General features: G+C 41.3%; 1 protein-coding gene across 6 annotated transcripts in view; it reads right to left on the reverse strand.

The window, feature by feature from the left end:
- Nucleotides 1-15,715, reverse strand: part of LOC123759303 (BAG domain-containing protein Samui) — a 43,518-nt gene extending 27,803 nt beyond the window's left edge. Inside the window, exons 1-2 of one of the 6 annotated variants that reach the window (XM_045744187.2) lie at nucleotides 15,184-15,715; nucleotides 8,094-8,276 (exon numbers count right to left, since the gene is read on the reverse strand). Coding sequence is in view for 1 of the 6 variants with exons in the window: in XM_045744183.2 (XP_045600139.1) it covers nucleotides 15,184-15,480 (297 nt within the window). In the remaining 5 variants the exon portion in view is untranslated. Of the gene's footprint in view, nucleotides 1-6,125; nucleotides 6,353-8,093; nucleotides 8,294-15,183 lie in introns of those variants that run through there. The other 5 variants (XM_069335034.1, XM_045744184.2, XM_045744183.2 and 2 more) reach the window with 5 other exon arrangements.
- Between the last annotated feature and the right edge of the window lie 10,345 nt (nucleotides 15,716-26,060).

Here is a 26,060-nt window from a genome sequence, read left to right on the forward strand (position 1 = left end):
TGAAGCCAGTCCATGTTTAGACTGGCTTCAATAAGAACTTCCAGGCATATATCACGTTAGTGTGATTTCTGTGTGTAAATAATAATAATAATAATAATAATAATAATAATAATAATGGCCATTAATAATATACTGTATTATTATAAGTTATAAACTTGAACATTATTTAATTTTCATCTATGTGAGAAAATTCCAATAATACAATGTTTTGATAAATAGCATAGATACTGATAATTCATAGCCTACCTAACCTATCCATCGTGTTCTGTAAATCAGATATTTGATTTAGTTTTATGTTTATTCCTGCTGTTCCTAAAGTTAGGCCTACTCGTATCTGCTAAGCAAAGCTATTACTACAGTATGTTCATTGTGAATATCATACATCTTGGTAAAGATGACAATTAAGTAGTCCCATTTGTATTGGTCACACGTCTGAGATTCTATACAACCTTGGTAGCCTAAGTACAGGATACGGAATATTTTGGCTAGGTTTAAATAAGAATAAGCCAGCCTATGCTCGGTATTTTAAAAGCAGCTATAAAATATTTAACTAGGTACCTCATAGAATCTTAGCAATCAGAAGTGTAATAAGTGCTACATCAGTGCAATTAACTGCCCTAACTCGAACAGACAGAAGCAATGTACTCTACATACCTAGGCTTACTGGTTGAAACGTGCTCAAGAGAAACGCTATGTCAAGATCATTAGTAAATGCTAGAACAAAATTTAAAGAGGGTCTAAGAGATAATTTTAGCTGGAGCACAGTGAACATAGTTTATTTTCACAAGAATATTGGAAACTGTAGAAGGCATAGTGGACTATATGAGGCAGCTCCAATTTGTAAACCCACATTTATGTGTTAAACCTACGTTTGAAACAATCAAGCGAGCGTACATATGTTTTAGCACCTATCAAAGTGTTCCATATGTCTAGAACCATATTTCCAAACCAGTATTTTCTCACCTCATGATTAAATATAAACTTACCTAATTTGTAAATAATCGATCATGCAGTATAAACCTCAGGAATCTTTTAGCTACACTAATTCGGAATTTATTGTAACACCTAACGTGAAGGTAGGTACGTATACCTATGTATAAGTATATAACGTATATACGTATATAATATACGTATATAACGTATAGGTATTGTCTTTAATACCAGACAATCTGTGCTTACTGTGAATGTTTAGTTTGGAGGCTATCAGGCTATATCCCTTTAAGGTTATCAACTGCGAGAGGGTTATTGAGGCCAAACCACAATAGATTACTGACTAACCATGAAATATATTTTAGTCATATGCTTAGTTTACATCTAAAGTAATCGCTCAAGTGTATACACAGTGAGAAGCGAGATACATATATAGTTGTGTGTGTAAATCACGAGAAAATAAACACGTGATTAAAAATGTGACAGTGTCAGACCACAGAGGAAAATTGAAACAGGAATTTCCTTAAGTACTTTCGTATATTAATACATCTTCAGAAGGAGTCTTCTGAAGTTGTGTGTGAATAGTTGGTGTTGGGATTATAAGCTGTCAAACGCAAGAGTATTAAGACTGCCATAATAACTTTCTGACCAACAAACAAGCATAATTTATTGTACAAAAAAACAGGTTTGATATATCCTCATAGAGTAAAGAATACCAAGAAGTTACACATACTTGTAAACGTTTCAATTCCAGGATGTAAAAAGGTTGCTTTGCCGCGAGATCCTAGCCAAACAAGACTGTTGACTTCGCGGTACCAGTGACTCAGAGGGCGGAGGTGACCACACATAATAGACCGTCTTAAGCGCGGTCTCCCTTCAAAAGGAGAGTCTGCCTTTCTGAGCCCATATTTAGCAGAGACAAATCTCGCCCTAACACGCCCTTATTTTTTTGTATACGGTTTGTTTATTGTCCTCTTATATGGATCTTTTCTCTCCTAGTCCGCCTAACTTGTTTTTGCATCGACTCGCAAATTAGGAATCAGTGTATTGCATTTATATCATTATTTCACAATGGGTTTCTTTTGTCTATTGAACGACGAGTTCTTCATGGTTGTTTTAACTTTGTGTTTATATTGTGTTTTATACACTTCGTGCTGAATGGCAGCAAGAAATTATTAATACTAAACGTCATTAAGATTCTCTAAGTTGTGAAATTTGAGGAAAACGTTCGATATAGTAAAGTTTATGTGGTATTAAAGACTTTGTCTAAGGTGGATCTCAAGGATACGTGGTAGATGTATTTCCCAAAATATTTTTTGTTTTAATTACTCAACATTACAGATTTACGAAAACAAATATATATGTAACACAAACCCTTTCAATAGAATACTTTCTAATTCAATGTTTGTCAAATGAATACATAGTAAAATGAGATATACTACTCATATATATATATATATATATATATATATATATATATATATATATATATATATATATATATATAATTGGCCCTGAAGACAACATCTCAGTCTTGGTCCTAAAGACCATATAAAATACTAACAAGACTACATTAATTTTGATAAATACAAAAACTTGTTTGTGAAATCAAGAATAAGGAACGTTTGGTCATTTTTATACTTCATCTTATCTTGCGGGCATACAAGGTTACGTGAGAATGGGCATTCATGCCCAAGTGGTGGAGTCGATGGGTATTCTGGCAACAATTGAGGCCAGGGAATATTCAGAACCCTGAACTAGTTTTATCCCTGAAGGGAATACTTTTTCTGTATAGTGGTGACGTCAACATGCCTGGAGGAGGTAATGTGTGCCACATTAACACAAAGGTCACAACAAATTGTCGCAGTTTTGACTCGCGCAGCGAGGCTGGTGTCCGGAGAGAGAGGGGGGGGGGGGGGATGGGGTACGGATAGAGGGGGGAAGGAGAGGTCCGCAGGCCAAGGACGCTATGGCAGGGCCTTCCACTGACACCTGCTCTATCCTCCACCTCGCCCACCTTCCCCATAACTATCTATCCCTACCCCAACATAATTCCAACAGTAATCCACAGCTATGACGGTCATTTCTCATATTAGTATTAGTATTAAAACTGCTCTGCAAATATAATTTGCGAGAATAATTTAAGAGTCCTCCGTAAATGAGAATGGAACATCGAGTCTTCAGAATAAATACATTAATTACATACACGCGGGATACAAGCGTATACAACAGGATGCAACGTGACAAATAACTTGTCGGAAAATCCGACACCATTTAATAATCATACAGATAATAGCTGTATTGTATAAACAAGTTAACCATAGAAAACGTAACTTGTAGTGGAATTACCGTCTATAGAAAACAGGATATCATCACCACATACTATTATATTCACCACCTATTATGGTGGGAATTATTCTTAAATACATTAGTCTTTGGACTTTACCATCATAAAACATTTCATATAAATTAACTTAATTATCAATATTAAAGTAGAGTAAATGTGACCCTTCTATCACTTTCTGTCATCTGGACAATGTAGGCCAGGCATCAGGGAGGAAGGAGGGGCAGCCATTGTTATTGTCACCTCCGAGACGCGTGGAGCAAATTTGGCTCCTATTATATCTGGACAATGTCGGCCAGTAGCGTCAGTAGTATGGAGTGTTAGACATTGACATTGTTTATATTAGACCAGAGGCTCACGGGAGCAAATTCGGCTCCTGTTAATTTTACTTGGACGTAGTGTTATGGAAACCAAAGGTGTACCATTATCAACACGCTGTCAACAAATCAAGTTAAGTGTTCTTCCGAAACCCATGTATCTTTCATTTATGGCCATTAATGTCATTATATAGGGTGAACCGGTTAGAGCACGTGGTAGCCTCAAACTAAAGGTAACTAAGCCAGGTCTTCATTGTTCCATGTACAGTATTTTCTCTGATATACCTGTCATATATAGGATTCTGGCTTTACAGCTAGCGCCCTTTTGACAGGTCAAGACGAGGAAGCATGCTTTGTGCATCAGTTACCAGGGTGATGGAAGCTACCTCAAAGAGGGAAAATGTGGTGTCTACACCCTAGTTATACCTGGTGGACTAACCTGCTGTACTATAAGATAAGGAACCTCTTCAATGTGTGTAGTTAATACTGTAGTTTGATTGGCTGCATATATATAAATTCATTTAATATAAACCCCTCCTAATGTGTAGAGGATCGATTTGTGAGATTATGAGATTATTGCAGAAATACAGTCCACTTATCATTATACAAATTGCTATCGAAGTATACGAATTAACGTAAATATAAATTCATATAATTTAAATAAATATAAATCTCACAGGTCGGTTCCCACATAACTGTATGCAATACTGTATGCAAACAATAACTGTTTGCATTCTACGAAGTTTAGAAGAAAATTAGGCACAGTGGAAACATCGCATAAAAGACAATTCGAGGTCAGTTGCCTAAAACTGGTTGCTTATCAGTTGGTGCATTTATCAACATTGGTATAGGTGCATTTACCAGACCCTGGAGTGTCGAGCCAAATTGCCTGCTCTCTGACCCTAGAAGCAATTAACACGGGCAGATAAATCTTAATTCCTGCCACGTGACGGGTCACTGTCAACAATGCCTAAGTCACGCTAAAGACGCCTCAGGAAGTAACGAGAAAACATCAGCGTACGATCCTGAGAGAGAGAGAGAGAGAGAGAGAGAGAGAGAGAGAGAGAGAGAGAGAGAGAGAGAGAGAGAGAGAGAGAGAGAGAGAGAGAGCAAAACAGCCCTCAATATAAAATTGGACGCGGTCCACTTAAGAACCCAGGTTCAGGGGCATGCACCTATCGCGACAGACGACGTAGACGACATGTGGCGCGTCAGATGTCACACAAGCAATATTTGCCGGGCGATAGACGTCACACCCCCAGACTTTGCGACAATTGTGCGAGGGTGGAGGCACGACACCGGGCGTGGCAGACAGCCGCGCCAGGCACTAAGCTAACACGCCTGTCTTCCCTCCACGACACAACACAGACCAGGTCGTCAACCTCTACAGACCTGTCGTCGACCTCTACAAACCTGGTCGTCAACCCACACAGACCCGGTCGTCAACCTCTACAGACTCGGTCGTCAACCCACACAGACCTGGTCGTCAACCCACACAGACCTGGTTGTCAACCCACACAGACCTGGTCGTCAACCCACATGGGAGAGCTTGATTTAGAACCCCTGAAAAGAAGCACTACCAGTAAGTGCCTCCCAACCCCACTCAACCTATCATTGACTATGGCGAAGTGAGGGCTAGCTGGAGAGTCGAAATAGCCTAAGCTCCTCTATCTTTTTTTGTGATGCATTTTATTATATTAATAAACTTAATTGAACTTGAAGTCTAGCCTCCTAGCCATGTTACACCTAAAGGGTTCCATCTAGCCTTTCCTGACGTTTGAAATCTTTCCACTTGTACATAATAATAATAATAACAATAATAATAATAATAATAATAACAACAATAAAATAATAATAATACACAGAGAAATCATATTATCGTGATATATCAATGAACAAATCCACAGGGGCTGTGATAAGGGCTCGAACCTATGCACTGGGTGTTCCCAGGCGAGCTCTAGACAACTGCACCACGACACCACGTCGTGGCGCAGTCGAATAGAGCGTGGGAACACTCTGCACACAAGTTCGAACCTTCATCACGGCTCTTGTGGATTTGTTCAATAATAATAATAAAGTGCACTGAATTCGCAATAGTGCAATGAAAAGCATATATGTATATAAAACACATACACAGGTTATATTACATTGTATATATACGTATCACATTTATATATATAAGGCCTCTAATGTGGTTGTATGAATGTTTGACAGCGTGTGGTTGTATGAATGTTTGACAGCGTGTGGTTGTATGAATGTTTGACAGCGTGTAGTTGTATGGATGCTTGACAGCGTGTGGTTATATAAATGTTTGACAGCGTGTAGTTGTATGAATGATTGACAGCGTGTGATTGCAAGGATGTTTGACAACTTATAGTAGAAGGCCTAAAGATGTCAACAAGCGTGTAATTCAAAATATGTTGGACGGCTTGAGGCTGTAAATATACGCAACAATGTATGCTAGACACACATTAATTAAACAGACAGACAAGAATTTAGAATATAAAAAATATATAAAAAGATAAAATAATCACCTATAGGGCAACAAAACGCACGAGACAGATACACAAATAGATTTTGGGTATCCAAGCCTGATGCGATGTAAGTGTACTTCTGATGTTCTACTGCTCCCTTTCATCAAACCAAGTGGTTCGTAGGTGGATACAAATAGATGTACGACTTGTTTCAAGGAATGAGAAGTGCGGAGGTTAAGGCTTGGGGCGACGGGCAGCTGGCTATAGTGGGTATTGATCGTCATGTCTGGGATGAGGTGTGGCACCAGCGTGGCCCGGGGCACTGTCTAGCCAAGTTAGCGATGCCAAGCCTCACCATAACACAAGACATCGCACCGCTAGCCTCGCCTAGCTGACCACAGATGTAAATTGTCTTGTATAGACACTGTTGTGGGCCACTTCTTGGCATACTTGTGATAGAAAAAAAGACTATATATATATACATATATATACAGTATATAGATTTAACCACCTTTGGTGCAACTGTGGGGACCCCATAGCCTTGGAGAAGGAAATAAAGAGCATTCAGTCTTGTTATTTATCTTTAAATTCATACGATTATTTGCTTCTCCTGCCACCTTTTTAAGAAATATATTTTACAGCTGCATAGTTATGCAATTTATTGATTATAAAATCAAAACATTACAAATAATAAAAGTTTGTTTCCTAAAAAGTTGCATTATTTTAACTGTTGTGCAGACACCGAGGATGCCATGTGCATTTTCCCTAAGGATAGCCCAGTTCATCCTCCTGTTTACACAATACTTTTTATAACTATGTGGACAATCGTACATACAGACATAATGACAATTAGATAGTAGAAATGGGTACTATTCACTTTATAGTCTGAAAAAAAAACTAAAGCTAAAAACAAAACTTAAATATTCCTAGGCTTAGTATAGCACATATATATTTACTATATTACACCTCGGATAGTGTGTATTATGCCTAGGAAGGTTAGGTTAGGTTAAGTTTTCTTTGCAACGTCAGTACAACAACTTTTTCAGTTTGTCAAGAATACGATTTCTACTTTCTAATTGCCTTTTACGTGAATATATGTACGATGGTCCTCTTCGTTAATGTAAGTACTTCCTAAACAGGAGACTGGGCTTGATAGCCACATTGAAGTGCTAGAATAAGAAACTGGCTGCTCTAGGGTCTCGTTGTTTTGATGAGCCTGGATGGTTAGAAAAGGAGACTCTCCCTCTGCTGGACACTGGGGAGAGGGCAGGCTCCTCTTAATAATATGGTTACCTATAACAAACATTAATCTTTCATAATTCCATTACATCATATTACACTGGTATTTTACATACGTCGCTTTCTAGCTGTAAAAATTGCATGTATCATTAGATGAGGCTAGGTTGACTTTTCAGTTTTGAATAATTAGGTTTTAACAGCGTGGTTGACAAGTCAATAACTCGGTTAAAGCTAAAGGTAAAAAACTAAATGGTTGATTTGATAAGAGACTCAAGGCTTGTAGCCTAGTAATGTAATCTTGTGATTGTCGAGTGTTCAGCGCTTATACTGCAGTGTTACCGAAGTGGGGTAGGAAAGACGGTTTGGTGTTGGGCATAAGGCTTTTCAATCAACCTCTGGAGGTTTAATAGCTTACAATAGCCTACAGATCAACCATTAAATGTATATACTTTAGGCATGAACATTGTCCAGGAGTATAGTAAACTCTCAGTTTATATACAAAGAAGAGGGATACACCTCTCAGTGTACAGTATATATTTCCCTTGAGGAAAGACGGAGTATCCTGGAGATAAAGCATGTGAAGAAAAGCAACTTGAAACGTTACAGAAGAAGTTTGTCCTTAAATGTAGTATATTGTCCACAGACAACACCACACTGGCTGGCCTGTCAATTTCAGGCCAGCGCTGGGTAAATTAAATGCAGATAAACATTCTCTCTCGACGACCAAATTAACTGCTCTAAAATGAATACCAAAAACTGCGAACGATTTAAGCGCTTGCTTCCACTTACTGTATTCAAGGAGGGATGGAAGCAGGTGATTTACAGGCAGTGATTCGTGAGGTCGGGCCTCAAGCGTATATATACTTGACCGGCCAAGTGTGGACTCGACAAGCAGGTTGAGTGTGGTCTCATGGGGATATATATCGCCTTTCCTCACCTGCTGTGTTCAACGTTATGTGACGTTACAGTCTTCTGAAAATGATTGTAAACTGTTGTTTGAGCATAAGCACTAAGTGTGCCTTTCTGTATGTGTACTGAAATATCACTATCATCAGTATCAACACTATTGTAGTAGTAGCAGTAGCAGCAGTTAGGTTCAAACAAACTGGATGTTAAGAGATCCAAAGCATCAGTAGGTCCAGCCTCATCAGTAAGTGTAAGTCTGTACACTGAGAGCTGTGCCCCGACCGGGAACACTTCTTAATAAGCAGGCGATGAGTCACAATAACGTGGCTGTAGTTTGACCAGACCACACACTAGAAGGTGAAGGGACGACGACGTTTCGGTCCGTCCTGGACCATTCTCAAGTCGATCGACTTGAGAATGGTCCTTCACCTTCTAGTGTGTGGTCTGGTCAGACCTCTTAATAACCTTTACGCATTCAACAGGCCTTTAAGCCCAACACTGTTTACTAGTTGTGTTTTTGCGGGGGTTGAGCTTTGCTCTTTCGGCCCGCCTCTCAACTGTCAATCAACTGTTTACTACTTTTTTTTTTCCACACCACACACACACACACACCCCAGGAAGCAGCCCGTGACATCTGACTAACTCCCAGGTACCTATTTACTGCTAGGTAACAGGGGCACTTAGGGTGAAAGAAACTTTGCCCATTTGTTTCTGCCTCGTGCGGGAATCGAACCCGCGCCACAGAATTACGAGTCCTGCGCGCTATCCACCAGGCTACGAGGCCCCACCCCTGTACCCCTGAGGCCACTGTACCCCTGGGCACAAGCAGTGTGAGTGGAGGCCACATCCCGCCTCCGTGCAGGCGACACCCCGGGGTCACCCTAAGCCCCAACATGGCCAGGTAAATACTGACAAGCTGAAATATTTACACTTTGTGTTAATTGTCTGGGATTTAATTATTTTCGTTTCACAACTTATTTTCGAGAGTCTATCATTGTAAAATTCTGTGTATTATTGTAGTATTATCATTAACATATATACATGAATAAAGTCAGTTTCACTCATGAATAAGGTTAGAGTTTTTCTGTTCATATTTAACCAATTTTAGGGTTCAGTTCTCGGACCTATCCTGTTTCTCATACATGTAAATGATCTTCCAAACGAAACAGAATCATTCCTCTCAATGTTTGCGGAAGATACAAAAATTATGAGGAGGATCAAGACAGATGAAGACAGTAAGAGAATGCAAGATGACCTGGACAAACTAAATGGTCCAACAAATGACTGCTTAGGTTTAACTCAAGTAAATGTAAAGTAAGGAAACTTGATGTAGGGAGCAGAAGGTCGGACAAAAGGTATCATATGGGAGATGAAATTCTTCAAGAAACGGAGAGAGAGAAGGCTCTATTCGTCTATGGGTTGATAACGCACCGAACCTGCCTCCTGAAGCCAAATTCAAAAGGTTATCATCAGTCAGGGAGAGAGAGAGAGAGAGAGAGAGAGAGAGAGAGAGAGAGAGAGAGAGAGAGAGAGAGAGAGAGAGAGAGAGAGAGAGAGAGAGAGAGAGAGAGAGAGGGAGTCAAATGCGACGTTGACCAATAAAAAACTGCCTTTAGAGCCGTGTAAGGAATCATTCAGAACCATGAATATCACATGTTAGACCAATCCTGGGGTATACAGCCCACAACAGCTGTAATTTCCAGGTACCTATGCATCAATTGAAATGAACTCAAGTGTGTGTGTGTGTGTGTGTGTGTGTGTGTGTGTGTGTGTGTGTGTGTGTGTGTGTGTGTGTGTGTGTGTGTGTGTGTGTGTGTGTGTATTATATGTCGTACCTAGTAGCCAGAACGCACTTCCCGGCCTACTATGCAAGGCCCGTTTAACCTAATAGGCCGAGTGATTTTCTTTATTTTCAATAAATTGTTTCCAATTAGTTTATTTGAATTATTTTTATTATATTATATTAAGAACATAAATTACTGACGTAGTTGTGTTAGTTTAGGTTAGGTAGGGTTGGTTAGGTTCGGTCATATATCTACGTTAGTTTTAACTCAAATTTAAACAAAATAACTTATACATAATGAAATGGGCAGATTTATCATTTCATAAGAAAAAAATCGAAAAACATATAAATTCAGGAAAACTTGGCTTATTAGGCAAATTGGGCCTTACGTAGTAGGCCGAGTACGACGTTCTGGCTACTAGGTAGTATACCAGGTAGTATACCTAGTAGCCAGAACTACTAGTTCCCATTACAATACCCATTTGTGACAAGTGTAAGTTTTTCAGGATCACATTTAAACCGAGGAAAAATTGTCTAGTCCGCAGTACGTGAAATACGTTCCTGGTTAAACACGGGCGGATCTGGTGAGTTACTGGACGGGTTATACCGGCCAAAACAGAGCAGGTAACCTAACCCACCTATCCCTCCCCCCCCTTCCCCCATGAGCTTCTTAACCCAGTTTTCCCACGACGCCCACATGACTGTATCACGTGTTCACCTCACCATAGGAAATGTATATGTTTATCTCTCAGAATGTTCGGTAATACGTTTATTGCTTGTGATATGTGTCTATGTATGTATTAACACGTTGTACTGAACGGGGGTGAGAATAGCTTGAGCTACCTCATCCATTTGTGTGTATTTTACCTCAATAAACTTATTTCAATTTCACCTCACCGTGGCTATGCAGGTTCATTTTCTGTGTAAATGTACTCACTCGGTCAGGTCTGCAATATATTGAGGGCTGACTGAAATATTGCTACTTTGCAGTGCTAGAGAAACTGGGTATCATTGTAATGTAGGCAAGTGTAGTCTGTGGTCTACCAGGGGCAGTATATAGTGTAGTCTGTCCAGGGGCAGTATATAGTGTAGTCTGTCCAGGGGCAGTATATAGTGTGGTCAGTGGTCTACCAGGGGCAGTATATAGTGTAGTCTGTGGTCTACCAGGGGCAGTATATAGTGTAGTCTGTGGTGTACCAGGGGCAGTATATAGTGTAGTCTGTGGTGTACCAGGGGCAGTATATAGTGTAGTCTGTGGTGTACCAGGGGCAGTATATAGTGTAGTCTGTGGTGTACCAGTGGCAGTATATAGTGTAGTCTGTGGTGTACCAGGGGCAGTATATAGTGTAGTCTGTGGTGTACCAGGGGCAGTATATAGTGTAGTCTGTGGTGTACCAGGGGCAGTATATAGTGTAGTCTGTGGTGTACCAGGGGCAGTATATAGTGTAGTCTGTGGTGTACCAGGGGCAGTATATAGTGTAGTCTGTGGTGTACCAGGGGCAGTATATAGTGTAGTCTGTGGTCTACCAGGGGCAGTATATAGTGTGGTCTGTGGTTTACCAGGGGCAGTATATAGTGTAGTCTGTGGTCTACCAGGGGCAGTATATAGTGTGGTCTGTGGTCTACCAGGGGCAGTATATAGTGTAGTCTGTGGTCTACCAGGGACAGTATAGTGTGGTCTGTGGTCTACCAGGGGCAGTATATAGTGTGGTCTGTGGTCTACCAGGGACAGTATATAGTGTGGTCTGTGGTCTACCAGGGACAGTATATAGTGTAGTCTGTGGTGTACCAGGGGCAGTATATAGTGTAGTCTGTGGTGTACCAGGGGCAGTATATAGTGTAGTCTGTCCAGGGGCAGTATATAGTGTAGTCTGTCCAGGGGCAGTATATAGTGTGGTCAGTGGTCTACCAGGGACAGTATATAGTGTAGTCTGTGGTCTACCATGAGACGTATATGGTATACTCTGTAGCAAACGTGGTATAATCTGGCATGTATGACAGGCCCCAAAAAACTGCATTCCAGAGATAACAGCGACCAGCCCCCCACCCCCACACACACACTGGGTGGCCAGCTTATAGTATCTCCCCTACCCCCCTACCCCCCAACACCTGCCAAATCATGGCAAGTGGAGTGTATATTATGGCTTAAGTGTTACCTATAGTTTGACAAGTGTTACCTGTGTCATAATCACCGGTGGGAGTGGAGGTACAGCGTATCGAGTGCTGTTATATGGGCGCTTGGTGGGAGGGGGAGGATTGGTGGGAGGGTATTTGCATTGTAAAGCGATATGACCTTCCCGCAGTGTGTGTGTGTGGGGGGGGGGGGAGGGAAGTGTGGGTCTGCACCACATTCCTGCGTCCCCACCACCCTCACTATCGGCTCCTTACCAGTTTACCCATCCATTACCCCTCCCTCCCTTCCCTTCCCCCCTCTCCCACCCCCCCCTCTCCCACCACCAGCCACGTCTACCACTACAACACAGCCTCCTCCCCCCTTCCTTCCCCCATCTCTCTTCACCAATAACACCTCTCTCCACCACACCCATTCACCAAGCCCCAGAACCCCATTACCTGAGTTTACCTGAGAGAACACTAACGCTAGTGGCCTCGACCAGGACAGGCAGCCGGCGGCTTGTCGAAGGTCCAAAATGCCCTACGTTGTGCTCCTGACCTGTTGTACACCTGTTTGGTCTTACACAACGTGTACATAATACCGGTAATCGACACTGAACACATGAGGTGTACACTGCACACATTTGTGTATTGTGTGAATTTAGTACTCATTCTGATAGGTCTATACAGGGTGTACAGTGTACCAGTACAACACTGGTATACCTGTTTACAGTGGGTAAACCACGCTACACCACTAGGAATATGTTGAGCTATTACACAATACTGATACACTGGGTAATTGTACAACTACACAATAATAGTATATTGATGTAGTAATACTGGTAATACTGTAGTAAGCACTAACACCTCATTGTTCACTACAGTATTATGAACACTACGCCAGTATATTATACATCACTCCAGTATACTGTACAACATCACACCGTACAACTTAACCGAACTGGTTGGTATACAATATTACTATGATATACTGCAATAGTATACTGTACCACTCCAGTATTATGTAAAACAACACCAAAGTGGTATACTTTAATACAATATCACACATTATTGTCCTATAACACCTCACTATTGAAATACAACGCCACACCAGTAGTCTATACTGAAATACAATTTCAATCGTGTAGTCTACACCAGTACACCACCCTCCTGTAGTATCTTGTAATACTGTACTATGCAGTCTGGTGTATGCTGTACCATGCTGGCTTATTCTCTAGCATGCTGGTGTATGCTACACCATGCTGTGCCATGCTGATGGAGGCTGTGTCATGTTGGTGTATGCTGTACCAGGCTAGTGTATGCTGTATCATTCAGGTGTATGCTGTATCATTCAGGTGTATGCTGTATCATGCTGGTGTATGCTGTATCATTCAGGTGTATGCTGTATCATTCAGGTGTATGCTGTATCATTCAGGTGTATGCTGTAACATTCAGGTGTATGCTGTATCATTCAGGTGTATGCTGTACCATGCTGGTGTATGCTGTGCCATGCTGGTGTAATCTGTACCATCTTGAGGTTATCTTGAGATGATTTCGGGGCTTTAGTGTCCCCGCGGCCCGGTCCTCGACCAGGCCTCCACCCCCAGGAAGCAGCCCGTGACAGCTGACTAACTCCCAGGTACCTATTTACTGCTAGGTAACAGGGGCATTCAGGGTGAAAGAAACTTTGCCCATTTGTTTCTGCCTCGTGCGGGAATCGAACCCGCGCCACAGAATTACGAGTCCTGCGCGCTATCCACCAGGCTACGAGGCCCCTTGTTAGCGTATGCTGTACCATGGTGGTGTATGCTGTCCTATGTTAGTGTATGCTGTATCATGCTGGTGTATGCTGTGCCATGCTGGTGTATGCTGTACCATGCTGGTGTATGCTGTACCATGGTGGTGTATGCTGTCCTATGTTAGTGTATGCTGTATCATGCTGGTGTATGCTGTGCCATGCTGGTGTATGCTGTGCCATGCTGGTGTATGCTGTACCATGCTGGTGTATGCTGTACCATGTTAGTGTATACTGTGCCATGCTGGTGTATGCTGTATCATGCTGGTGTATGCTGTACCATGTTAGTGTATGCTGATGTATGCTGTACCATGCTGGTGTATGCTGTATCACGATGGCGTATGCTGTATCATGCTGGCGTATGCTGTGTCATGCTGTTAAAATATGCCACTATACTGCTTCTGTAATGTATTAATACACCACAATGTTTTACTGTAGTGAAAAATGCATTGCACCATAATGGCATGCTGAACTACTAGACCTTCACCATACTGCTCAACTACACCATGCTAGCATAGGCCTAATACACCATATAGGCCTACTCTACTAGTATATAATTCTGGAATACTGTTTTTATACATTGTGCTAGTAGAGGCAACCTGGTATCAACCAGGCCTAGTGCATTAATACACCACACTCTACTGCTGTATACTATACTACATAGGAAAACTGATATTAGGATATACATGAGTGTGTGTGTAGAATTCATTGTATCCGGGACAGACATCATGTGTATGAATATACGTTGACTAATTCCAGAAAACGTGCCCAAGCGTTGCTGTCCGGCTCGCGATTCGGACCCGGTATTCCCTATTGTGGGTAAAGAATGACACTATAATAAACAGCCATGAACAGACTTAGTACGTACGTATGTATGTATGTATGTATGTATGTATGTATGTATATGTGTGTATGTATCCATATGTGTGTGCGTGTATGCACATACATGTGCGTGCGTATGCATGCTTGCAAGACCTGAATGTTCATTCCACGCCACAATAATTGCCTCAAACCGGATTAAGTGTGGGCTGATTACCGGACGAAATTCTACATCGGCTTCCGATTAAGATTTTGCGGATCATTTGTAAGCCTGCAAAGTTCCCCAGACGTTGAAAGTGGCAGGTGTACTTGGCCACCTCTAAAACACAACTACTCAGAACACAACTACTAAGAACACAATGGAACTCGGAACAACTTCCACTATCACACACACACACATCACAACAACGGTGGAAAGGTGGAAAGTCAAGCGCAAAACTTATTAAAGAAAGAGTTTAACTCACCTTAGAAAACATAGATTTCGGACTAAATCCCCAGTCAGGCGACGAGTTGCTGAAGAACATGTCCCCCTCCCGTCTCAATTGTTCCTTAAGATCTCTCAATATTTCTTCCCCGGATTTTCTGGCACTTGGGGAAAGGCTTCTGAGCCTCTCACTCAGATCAGGCACCCTCCTCTCCCACGAATGTCTAGATCTGGCGTCCTCCCCGAAGCTGGGTATTCCCTCACCGAAGCCGTGGCCGGCGGCAGTTCTCGAGTGTGGCTTGGTGTGGCTACTGGGCGAACCGTGGAAGTATGACATACTGAGCCGGGTACACCGGGGGTTTCTAATATACTGAGCGGCACACTTCGGCCCACGCACCCGACCCAACACTAGCGCCAGAGAACGCTCGCCTCCAGAACTTGCCAGAGAATCCCACACCCGTCTCTCTCCACCACAATGGCTACTCAGCAGTGCGGGCTGATTTTCCCCCCCGATAGCCTCCGCCTCTGGGCCTCCCGTGCAGTGTTATCAAGGGACCAGGCGGGGGGAGACACATGAAACTAACATATTTCTCAAAATGGAGGAAAAAATCATAGCGCCGTATTTTAGGAAAACCACTACGTGGAAACTCCTCCCCTCCAAGTCATGCTAACAGTTACCAGCTCTGGTTTTAGCGAGAGTTTTCGTAATGTTCTGGGGATACTAAAGTATCTTTACATGGCGAAGAATATATATATACAGTACGTTATCTACAACAATTGATTACAAACTATGCTATATTATCACCAGCATAATGATTATTATGTACTGTCACTTATCTGAGAGGATAACAAAATCATTACATGCAACTCAAGTGTCTGTTATTCTGGTGAATTACAGAAAATACAACGGGGCTGCAACATACATAAGCACACACACACACACTAATATATATATATATATATATATATATATATATATATATATATATATATATATATATATATATATATATATATATAATCAATAAATTGACATAACGTCAGCATGTACAAAACTGACGATGTACTCTGACGATGACAACCTATCGAGACTGTAAAATAGGATAGTGTATTTATAGAGCGTAATCATGCCAGACGACTTGCTCTTTACGTGATCTAAAAAAAGGTAGCAACCTTCCTTGCCCTCATGGACAATACCAGGAGGCTCCAGTGACGTTGTAAACGCCAGTATGTATGCTGCTAATGTATATATAGAATATAACATAAAAGGTGGTCACTGATGTGTATGGAGGGGGGGGGAAGATGTTAAGGTGACATTTAATTTATATTATATTCTCTCCCTCTCTCTCTCTCTCTCTCTCTCTCTCTCTCTCTCTCTCTCTCTCTCTCTCTCTCTCTCTCTCTCTCTCTCTCTCTCTCTCTCTCTCTCTCTCTCTCTCTCGCTCATAGAAATATGTCATTATTTTTTAAGAGTGAATTTGGTCATTTTGATACGTGGTCGCAAGTGAAGTTATTTAACAGTCCATGTCTAATCTCGTATGGGACCTACAAAATGGTGACCTTGGCCAAGATAACTGTGTATTTAGGGAAGCTCCGAGGCGTGTCTTGGACGTTCACACTCCGTGCCGTCGCCTACCCTAGCCTCATGTCCTCATTCACAATTGAAGAAATAATTTACAAACGAATGATATATTTTTTGTCTGAAAGAAATCGCCCATCCAAGAAACTCGATCAACTCTGTTTTTCAGGCAATCACTTATCACTCCACTACATCCACAGAAGTATCAACTTAATTGTGAGGAAATACAACTTTAGACTGAGTGATGTATATTAGAGTGCAGCAGGTATACAGGATATAATACAACAATTAGTCAGCAGAGAAAGTAGGGCGACCTCCTGTGGCTGGATATTTGGTATTATGAAGGAACTACAGTCATTAAGACATGACATACAGGCGCATTTTAAAGTCCTATTGAAGTCAGATCTATGCTGATGTATAGTTTACCTGTAGGCTACCATCTCTCTAGACGGAAATATATATGTTTATCTCTCAGAATGTTCGGTAATACGTTTATTGTTTGTGATGTGTGTATATGTATGTATTAAAACGATGTACTGAACGGGGTGAGAATAGCTTGAGCTACCTCATCCCTGTGTGTATTTTACCTCAATAAGAACATAAGAACGAAGGTAACTGCAGAAGGCCTATTGGCCCATACGAGGCAGCACCAATTTATAACCACCCAATCCCACTCATATATATGTCCAACCCAAATAAAGAAATTGAAATAAACTTATTTCAATTTCAGTTTCAATCTCTCTAGTGGTTCGACGGGGGACGGGAATGCAGCAGCTTATCTAAGGTCTTCCTGGTGTTCCTGAGGATTATTTTTTTCCAGTTGGATTTTGAAATGAAGTAACGTCTTAGCATTTATGGTTTCGGCAGATTTGTGAGAGCATCTCTGTCATGTATGGTTTGCAGTGTTGTCAGTTATGTAGCCCGCAACACTTTCTGGTATGAGAGTTGACTTAGTTCTGGGATTATTTTTTGGCTGAGTTGTACTTTCTCAAAAAGCAGATATGTACTTTTGAAAGTAAGATCTCGATAAGGAAAAGGAATGATGGAACAGCCTAAGAAAAATAAACTATCCACTAGGGATGGCAGTGTTCAACCCAATGTGCTGGAAAAAAAATTGAAACAAAGGCTAAGGAAAATAACTTTACTAAAATAGAAATTGAAGACATAGCGTTATTTTTGACTGTAGTGGCTGTACAAGTGTTGAGCAAGAAGAAGTGTCAAAATGTTAGGCGTCTGTTTCCAAGTAAACAGACTTGGAGGCCTGGTCGAGGACCAGGGTGCAGGGACGCAAGGTCCGGAAACCATCTCAAGGTATCTCAAGATAAGGCGCTATTGCTTGTCAGTGAAATACTCAGACAGCGGCAGAGATAAGAGTCTGAAAACTCGCCATGAAAGAAAATAGAGGGAATAATTACTACATCTACGTTACATTCCTCCCATGGTGGTGTTAATTGTTTCTTTGACAATGCAATATATTAGAACATAAGAACATAAGAACATAAGAACAAAGGTAACTGCAGAAGGCCTATTGGCCCATACGAGGCAGCTCCTATTCTATAACCACCCAATCCCACTCATATACTTGTCCAACCCGTGCTTGAAACAATCGAGGGACCCCACCTCCACAATGTTACGCGGCAATTGGTTCCACAAATCAACAACCCTGTTACTGAACCAGTATTTACCCAAGTCTTTCCTAAATCTAAACTTATCCAATTTATATTCCTGAAAGACATCATGATTTGTAATATTAGGACATAAGGATCTCATATATGCTCTCTTATTATATTTTAACATGTATTGTTCATTTCTTCCCACCTTTGGAACTGAGCGGATTAATTCATTAGCTCCCACGCCTCTCATTAATCTAATCACCGAAGCTACATTTATCTCAGAAATTCTATCCCCAATATTCTGTCAGTTCAATTCCATCCTCATTATATCAATCGCAGCATTTCTTGGGCATCCCAAGATTATTCTCAAGGCGTCATTTTGTACCTTCTCCAACTTGTTTAGTCTAACTTTACTAAAACCAGTAATGACAAGTGCAGCATGACCAATAAGAGAACTCACAGTATACCACATCATTACTATTGGAATGTGAAATGAAAAATATGATTAATGAAGAAATCCACAAGAGCCGTGATGAGGGTTCGAACCAACGCCAGGGATGATCCAAGAAGCTCCTTAGTCGACTATGCCACAACATGGTTAAAAGAATTGCAACCTGGAGTGCTACTGCCCTCACGAGGCTCCCGTAGCTTCTCCGAAGCACAAACTGGGGTTTTACACATCCCCCCCCCCCCCCCATGCACCCGGGCTCTGTCGCTGTTGTTGTAGATTCAGCTACTTGGAACAAGTTCCTAGTAGCACGGGCTATGGTGAGCCCGTAACTTACCTGGCACAGGAGCGGGGCAAGTAGCACGGGCTATGGTGAGCCCGTAGTGGACTTACCTGGCACAGGAGCGGTGCCTGTCTGTGTGTGTGTGTGGCTCTGTCAACCAAATGTTCCTTGTGAGGGCAGTAGCACTCCAGGTTGCAATTCTTTTAACCATGTCGTGGCATAGTCGACTAAGGCGCGTCTGGAATCATCCCGGGCTTAGGTTCGAACCCTCATCACGGCCCTTGTGAACTTGAGAAGGGTCCAGGACGGACCGAAACGTTGTCGTCCCTTCACTTTCTAGTGTGTGGTCTGGTCAACATACTTCAGCCACGTTATTGTGACTCATCGCCTGCATTTGGATTTCTTTATTTGATGCATCACGCTATTGTGATTTCTGTGTGAATATGATTAATATTTGTGTACTGTATGAATTCGTGAGCCCCTTGAGGGACTTTAAATAGACGAGGGTAGAAATAGCCTAAGCTACTCTATCCTTTTGAGATGTATTTCATTATCTCAATAAACTTACTTGAACTTGAAGTACAAATAATCCATGGACCCTTGGTTAGGGCCCACTGGCCTATGGGGACCGCAATAAGCCTAACAGGAGACAGTGCTGATCCCTTGCTGTATAGAACTTTGCGCCATATAGAACCCCTGAGATGTTGGTCATGGTGACTGATTGATTGATGAAGACTATGCCAACTTAGAGGTAGCACGGGCACGAATAGCCCATAATGGTCATGATAATTCATAGCAGAGTATATATGCAAGGGATATACACACTGTGAGGCTTACGGGCTATTCATGCCCGTGCCACTTTTTGGGTTGCTTAATCTTTATTAATCAATCCATCAATGATAATAGCGTTACAAGATACGAGCTAGATGGTGTTGAGATTGCGAAGTCGGATTGCGAAAGGGATCTGGGAGTTATGATTAGTAAGAATTTAAAACAAAAGGATCAATGCATGAATGTTCGTAATAAGGCAAATAGGACACTGGGATTTATTAATCGAAGCGTTAGTAACAAGACACCTGGTGTGGTTCTTCAGCTATATCTTGCTCTGGTTAGGCCCCATTTAGATTATGCAGTTCAGTTTTGGTCGCCGTACTATAGAATGGATATAAATTCACTTGAACGTGAGTAGGCAATTAGTTCATATATTTAATGGGTTAACAATATTAAACGAGAAGAAACCTGCAGTGCTCAAAAGGTTGATAATTGTTTTTTATTAACACATTTAAGTACATCTGCATTTGTGCAGTTGCCCCTAGACTATATGAAGGGGCGTGTAGTGTGTGTCAAGAGGGGTACGGGAGACATCTCCCGTCACGCAGGGTGCAGTCGCACCTCCACAGATCTCCAGTATCAGCTCTTGATACTGGTAATGGCTCAAAAGGGCCACCACTTACGGGCTATTCATGCCCGTGCCACCTCTTGGGTGGCTTAATCTTCATCAATCAATCAGTGCGTCAAGAACTAGCTACGTGATGCTAAACATCACCATCACACAGGATGGTTAGTCATACAAGGCCTTGTGATCAGTAGTCTGCACTGGCAGACTCCGGCTGCATTATGGGGATAGCCTCAACTACACGGGAGGTTTAGTTTAGTTCATTTATTATGCACCCCATACCCATCTTGTCGGCGGAAATGGAAAGGGTTACAAAGGCACATACTGGGCTCAGGGACTGAACCCCACAATTCATAATGCTACGCAAGTTACAGCCTTGATGAACTATAGTTACAAAACTCAATGCACTTCGTTACATCAACAATGGGCTCGAGGCCGACCACAAGTACAGTTTCTAAACTAAGGAACTGACAGGTGGAGAGCTAGTGTCACAATTGATATGTTTATCCTGCACTTCGCGACCCCCACCCCCCCCCCCCCCGCAATCCAATAGGCAGCGGTGGATAGGTTACAATCACTTAGTTAATACCTACAGTTAGCAAACTGGAGATATTTGGTTAAGATTTAATTGCAAAGCTCCAGGTACCTCACACCAGCGGGTCTGAGTAGGTAATGACTGGGTACTCAGTGATAGGCTTGACGCCTGATACCAAACTCGTAACTTTTGATACTGCCAGATAAATATTACTCTTGCAGACACCATATTAAGTTTGAATTTGGATACTGGTGTGTTTGTATAAGGAGGAAGATGAGTTTATTGAAATATAAATTCGAAGAAATGAGATAACTCAAGCTATTGTCACCTCGTTGTATTGGGATCGTCTGGTAATAATAGATAGAAGCGTCAGAAAGTTGAGTCACACCGAGAGAAGATGGAACGACCAACACAGAAAATGGATATGGGTAGACTTAAGTAAAAATGAAGATATCCTTGGGATACCGAAATTTACTTTACTTGACAACCATCATATCTGGAGGCCTCGACGTGGACAAGAAGGCGGTGGCTTGTTAACAAACACTCCTATTATTCGTCAAGATTTCTTCAAGTTGTATTTTTAACTAACATACTGTATAATGGTGGTTGTTGTTGTATAATGGTGGTTGTTGTTGATTTAGACGCGCCGACAACCCGTGGATATGATGCGTCCAGTATAATGGCAGCTACATCTTAAGAAGGTAGACGATTGTATGGGTATATGTATACCCATACAAGTTCTCAATGTATACGACAGAGAGCCTACAATGCTTATCGAGGTCTCCCTAGACCTCGATAAGCTTGACCTCAGATCTTGTAGATCTGAGGTCAAGCTTGATCTTGATCTTGCAGATCTTTGCCTCAGATCTTGTAGATCTGAGGTCAAGCTTGATCTCAAGTAAAGATCTTGTAGATCTTTGCCTCAGATCTTGTAGATCTGAGGTCAAGCTTGATCTCAAGCAAAGATCTTGTAGATTTTTGCCTCAGATCTTGTAGATCTGAGGTCAAGCTTGATCTCAAGTAAAGATCTTGTAGATCTTTGCCTCAGATCTTGTAGATCTGAGGTCAAGCTTGATCTCAAGCAAAGATCTTGTAGATCTGAGGCAAAGTGAAATCGACACCAGCAATTCCATCTATCATAATGCTATCATGCAAGAGAAGCCACACATCTATGGATCATCCAATAAAATCAGCAGACTTCTAGATGTTACTACGGTTCGGCTTAGACTCGGTTACAAGTATCTCTGGGAATTCTCATGATCTCCTGATGTAGACCTGACCAAACGTAAATTGTGTCAACAAAATTATTCGCACACTCTCCGTCACCATGTGATAGAATGCGAAAAGATACGTGAATTCAGAGACAAAGTTCCAAATGTTCATATAACAAATGAAGGAACATAAAATCTCAGTAAATTTCCCGGACTTTGAAACACATAACAAATGTACCAAAGATGTGTCAATATTTCATTTAAAATGATCTGCTACCAAATATTTTAGCCAAATATCCCCAGTTTGCTAACTGTAGGTAGTAATTAAGTGATTGTAACCTATCCACCGCTGCCCACTGGATGGGGGGCCGTGTGCAGGACAAACATATTAATTGTGACACTAGCTCTCCACATATGTCAGTTGCTTAATTTAGAAACTGTACTTTTGATTGATCTCGAACCCATTGATGATGTGACGACGTGTATTGAATTTTGTAACTAGCTCATCAAGATTGTAACTTAGCTAAATAGTTGTGGGGTTCAGTCCCTGAACCCCACAACTATTGAACCCCCATATAATGGGTTCAGTCCCTGAACCCATTATATGTGCCTCTGTAACCCTTTCCACTACCGCACACAAGATAGGTATGGAGTGCATAATAAATGAACTAAACTAACTAAAAAACTATTTTCAGTCCTACATTGGGGCTTGTTGAGCTTGAAACCGTTGCATCTTGTCTGTGTCACACAGGCTCTTTTGAAGAAATTGTCTGGATCAACAACCTTCAAATTGTTCAGTATTTTAAAAGTTTCGATGAGATCAGCCCTGTCATGTCTGGTTTGCAGTGTTGTTAGCCCTGTGGCCCTCAACCGTTCCTGATACGTGAGTTGACTTAGCTCTGGAAGGAGTTTTATCGCCCGGTGATGCACTTTCTCGATAACAGCTATGTCCTTCTGAAAATGAGGTCTCTGTGCTAGGATACAGTACCCCAAGTGGAGGCGCACCAGAGATTTATATAATTGAATCACGATCTTCTTTTCCTTAAAATCAAAGGTACGATTGATTATTTGTAGATTTTTTTTTTTTTTAGCTTTTTTTACTGCTGCTCCTACCTGGTGTGCTACTTTCAGTGCTGGGATCTACAGTGCTCCTGGCAATATGGGTTCGAGTCACTTCTGGGGTGTGGCGTTTTCAGTTGCATATACGCCGGTCGTATGGGAGTATGGGAGTACGGTCGTATGGGAGCCGGTCGGCCGAGCTGACAGCACGCGGGACTTGTGATCCTGTGGTCCTGGGTTCGATCCCAGGCGCCGGCGAGAAACAATGGGCAGAGTTTCTTTCACCCTATGCCCCAGTTACCTAGCAGTAAAATAGGTACCTGGGTGTTAGTCAGCTGTCACGGGCTGCTTCCTGGGGGTGGAGGCCTGGTCGAGGACCGGGCCGCGGGGACACTAAAAAAAAGCCCCGAAATCATCTCAAGATAACCTCAAGATAACGCCTGGGGACCATTCAGGCTTGCTCGCATTTGTGTTGCTCATGTGGCCCCAAAAAATGAGGTGATTTGATAAAATATCATGCCCAAGATTACCATCAGAGCGCCGGCGGGATGATGGGGAAATAGCCTCGGCTACCATCATCTACCACGGGGACTCATATTAAGTATCTTCGTGGTACGTAGGCAACCAAGTCTAATCCTCGAGGCTTCGTTCTGCATTTTTCCAAGCCCAGCAAACTTTCTTTCGGGCTCGAAAGCAAGCAGAAGTGCGGAATAATCCACTGAAGATCGATGTATGCAAGCTACATCATTTTAAATATATTCATATTTTAAATATATTAACCAATATAACTACCTTGAGCCTCGCGGTATATTGGCGACAGTCCTATTACAACAGGGCAATGCAATGGGTCAATAGGAATATTCAGTTTGATGAGGTTGAGAACGCTTTAAGGTGTTGGGCTTATGGTCTATCAACCTCTGGAGGATAATTAACTAATTTATTTATAAATACAAGAGTTCTTACATTCTAGTACAGCCACTAGCATGCGTAGCCTTTCGGGCAAGTCCTCAATCCTAATTTTCACACACACACATTCCCAGGAAGCAGCCCGTAGCAGCTGTCTAACTCGTACGTATTTACTGCTAGGTGAATAGGATGAAAGAAACTCAACATTTGTTTCCGTTTCCGTTCGCTGAGGCGGAAAACACCCCGAGTACTGTTCACTCGGCCGTCAGACCCTCTGATTAAGGTTCCCACAAGAGCTTACTGACCACACAGCACAAGTATACTTTAGTCTTGAACATAGTCCAGAACTAAAGTAAACTCTCAATGTATATACACCAAGAAGCAGGGTACACCTCTCAGTGTATAACACCAACAAGCAGGGATATAATTCACAGTATACATCCTCTCAGAGGATGTTGATCCGGACAATATCTTCAAAAAGTCAGATGTAGCACAACCCACAGTGTAGGACTGAGAACAGGAGATGCTTTTTCACCCTCAAGGTTATAAACCCATGGAACCGCCTACCCACCGAAGCCGTAGATGCCAAAACTCTGTTAACTTTTAAGGTACAATTGAAAAAGATCATCAGGGCAAATGGGGGAGACTTTTGACAAGCCGCTGGCTTCCTCTCCTCGTCGAGGCCACTAGTATTGGTGGCCCTCAGGTAAATTCAGGAGTACATAAATAATTCAAACAGTACTTATATTTGTATTTACTGCAGATGAGGAGTCACGATAACGTTGCTGAGAAATGTGTTGACCAAACCACATACTAGAAAGTGAAGAGACGCCGACGTTTCGGTCCGTCCTGGACAATCAACTTGTATTTACTATTTGTGTCTGCAGAATCGAGCTATTAAGCTCTTGGACCCCGCCTCTCTAACCAATCTATTTTCAGTGTGTGTGTCATCATGTTGGGTAATACCCGCGCCAGACGTTGAAAAGCTTAATGGTACATGCATGTTACGTTTGCCAGGCGCTCTATAATCATGAAAAGTTTTAATTTACGATCCGTTATTTAAATATAAAAAAGTAGCTAATGAGTATAGAAGAAGCATAATTTGAATTCTAATCATATATTATACATATATTAATATTATCTATACAAAATTAAGGTTTAACCTGTCCTCATCGAGGCTATTAGTGTTAGTAGCGCTAAGGTAAATTCAGGTAATTATTTGTAGCATAAAGATAATAAAGCGCTGACATGGAATTGAACATATGGTAACAGCTTGTTGTTTTTCTTATTGATGTACGATAATATTTAAACATTCTTGGTTTTTGAACGGTTATGTATTTATTTATTGTTAGCCAATATTTTACATTTTTATTGTGAAAATAAAGATGTAATACTTTCAGGTAAAGTATAATCTGTATTATAACTAATGACGATTTATTTTATATAAATATATAGGTTTCATCGAATGATTTTATAATAATAGTAATAATAATACTAATTTATTTAGGTAAAATGACATTCAAACAAAATGAATTACAAGCAGAATATTGGATTTCTAGATTGAGCTGGTATATATATTATTATGCCTAAAGTAACTAATACTCACAGAGTTCTGGGCAAAATTTTTAATTTTAACTTGATCCTGGATTTTATACCAAGTTCTAGTTACTTGAAATATCTACCCAAATGTATAGATTTATTTCAGGTTACAAGAGGTTTAGTATATAATATGTGAGGGTTTTGTGCAAGTAGAATCCAAATTTAATAAAAAAAATCCTTCCATCTGAAAGAGTAAAAAATAGTACATTTATTCAGTGATACATGGAGACATGCCTACAATTTATAGTTATAAATCAAACAAAATAAATAAATATTTTTTAATAGATT

This window comes from Procambarus clarkii, chromosome 32 (assembly GCF_040958095.1).
Source record: "Procambarus clarkii isolate CNS0578487 chromosome 32, FALCON_Pclarkii_2.0, whole genome shotgun sequence".
Lineage (NCBI taxonomy): Eukaryota > Metazoa > Arthropoda > Malacostraca > Decapoda > Cambaridae > Procambarus > Procambarus clarkii.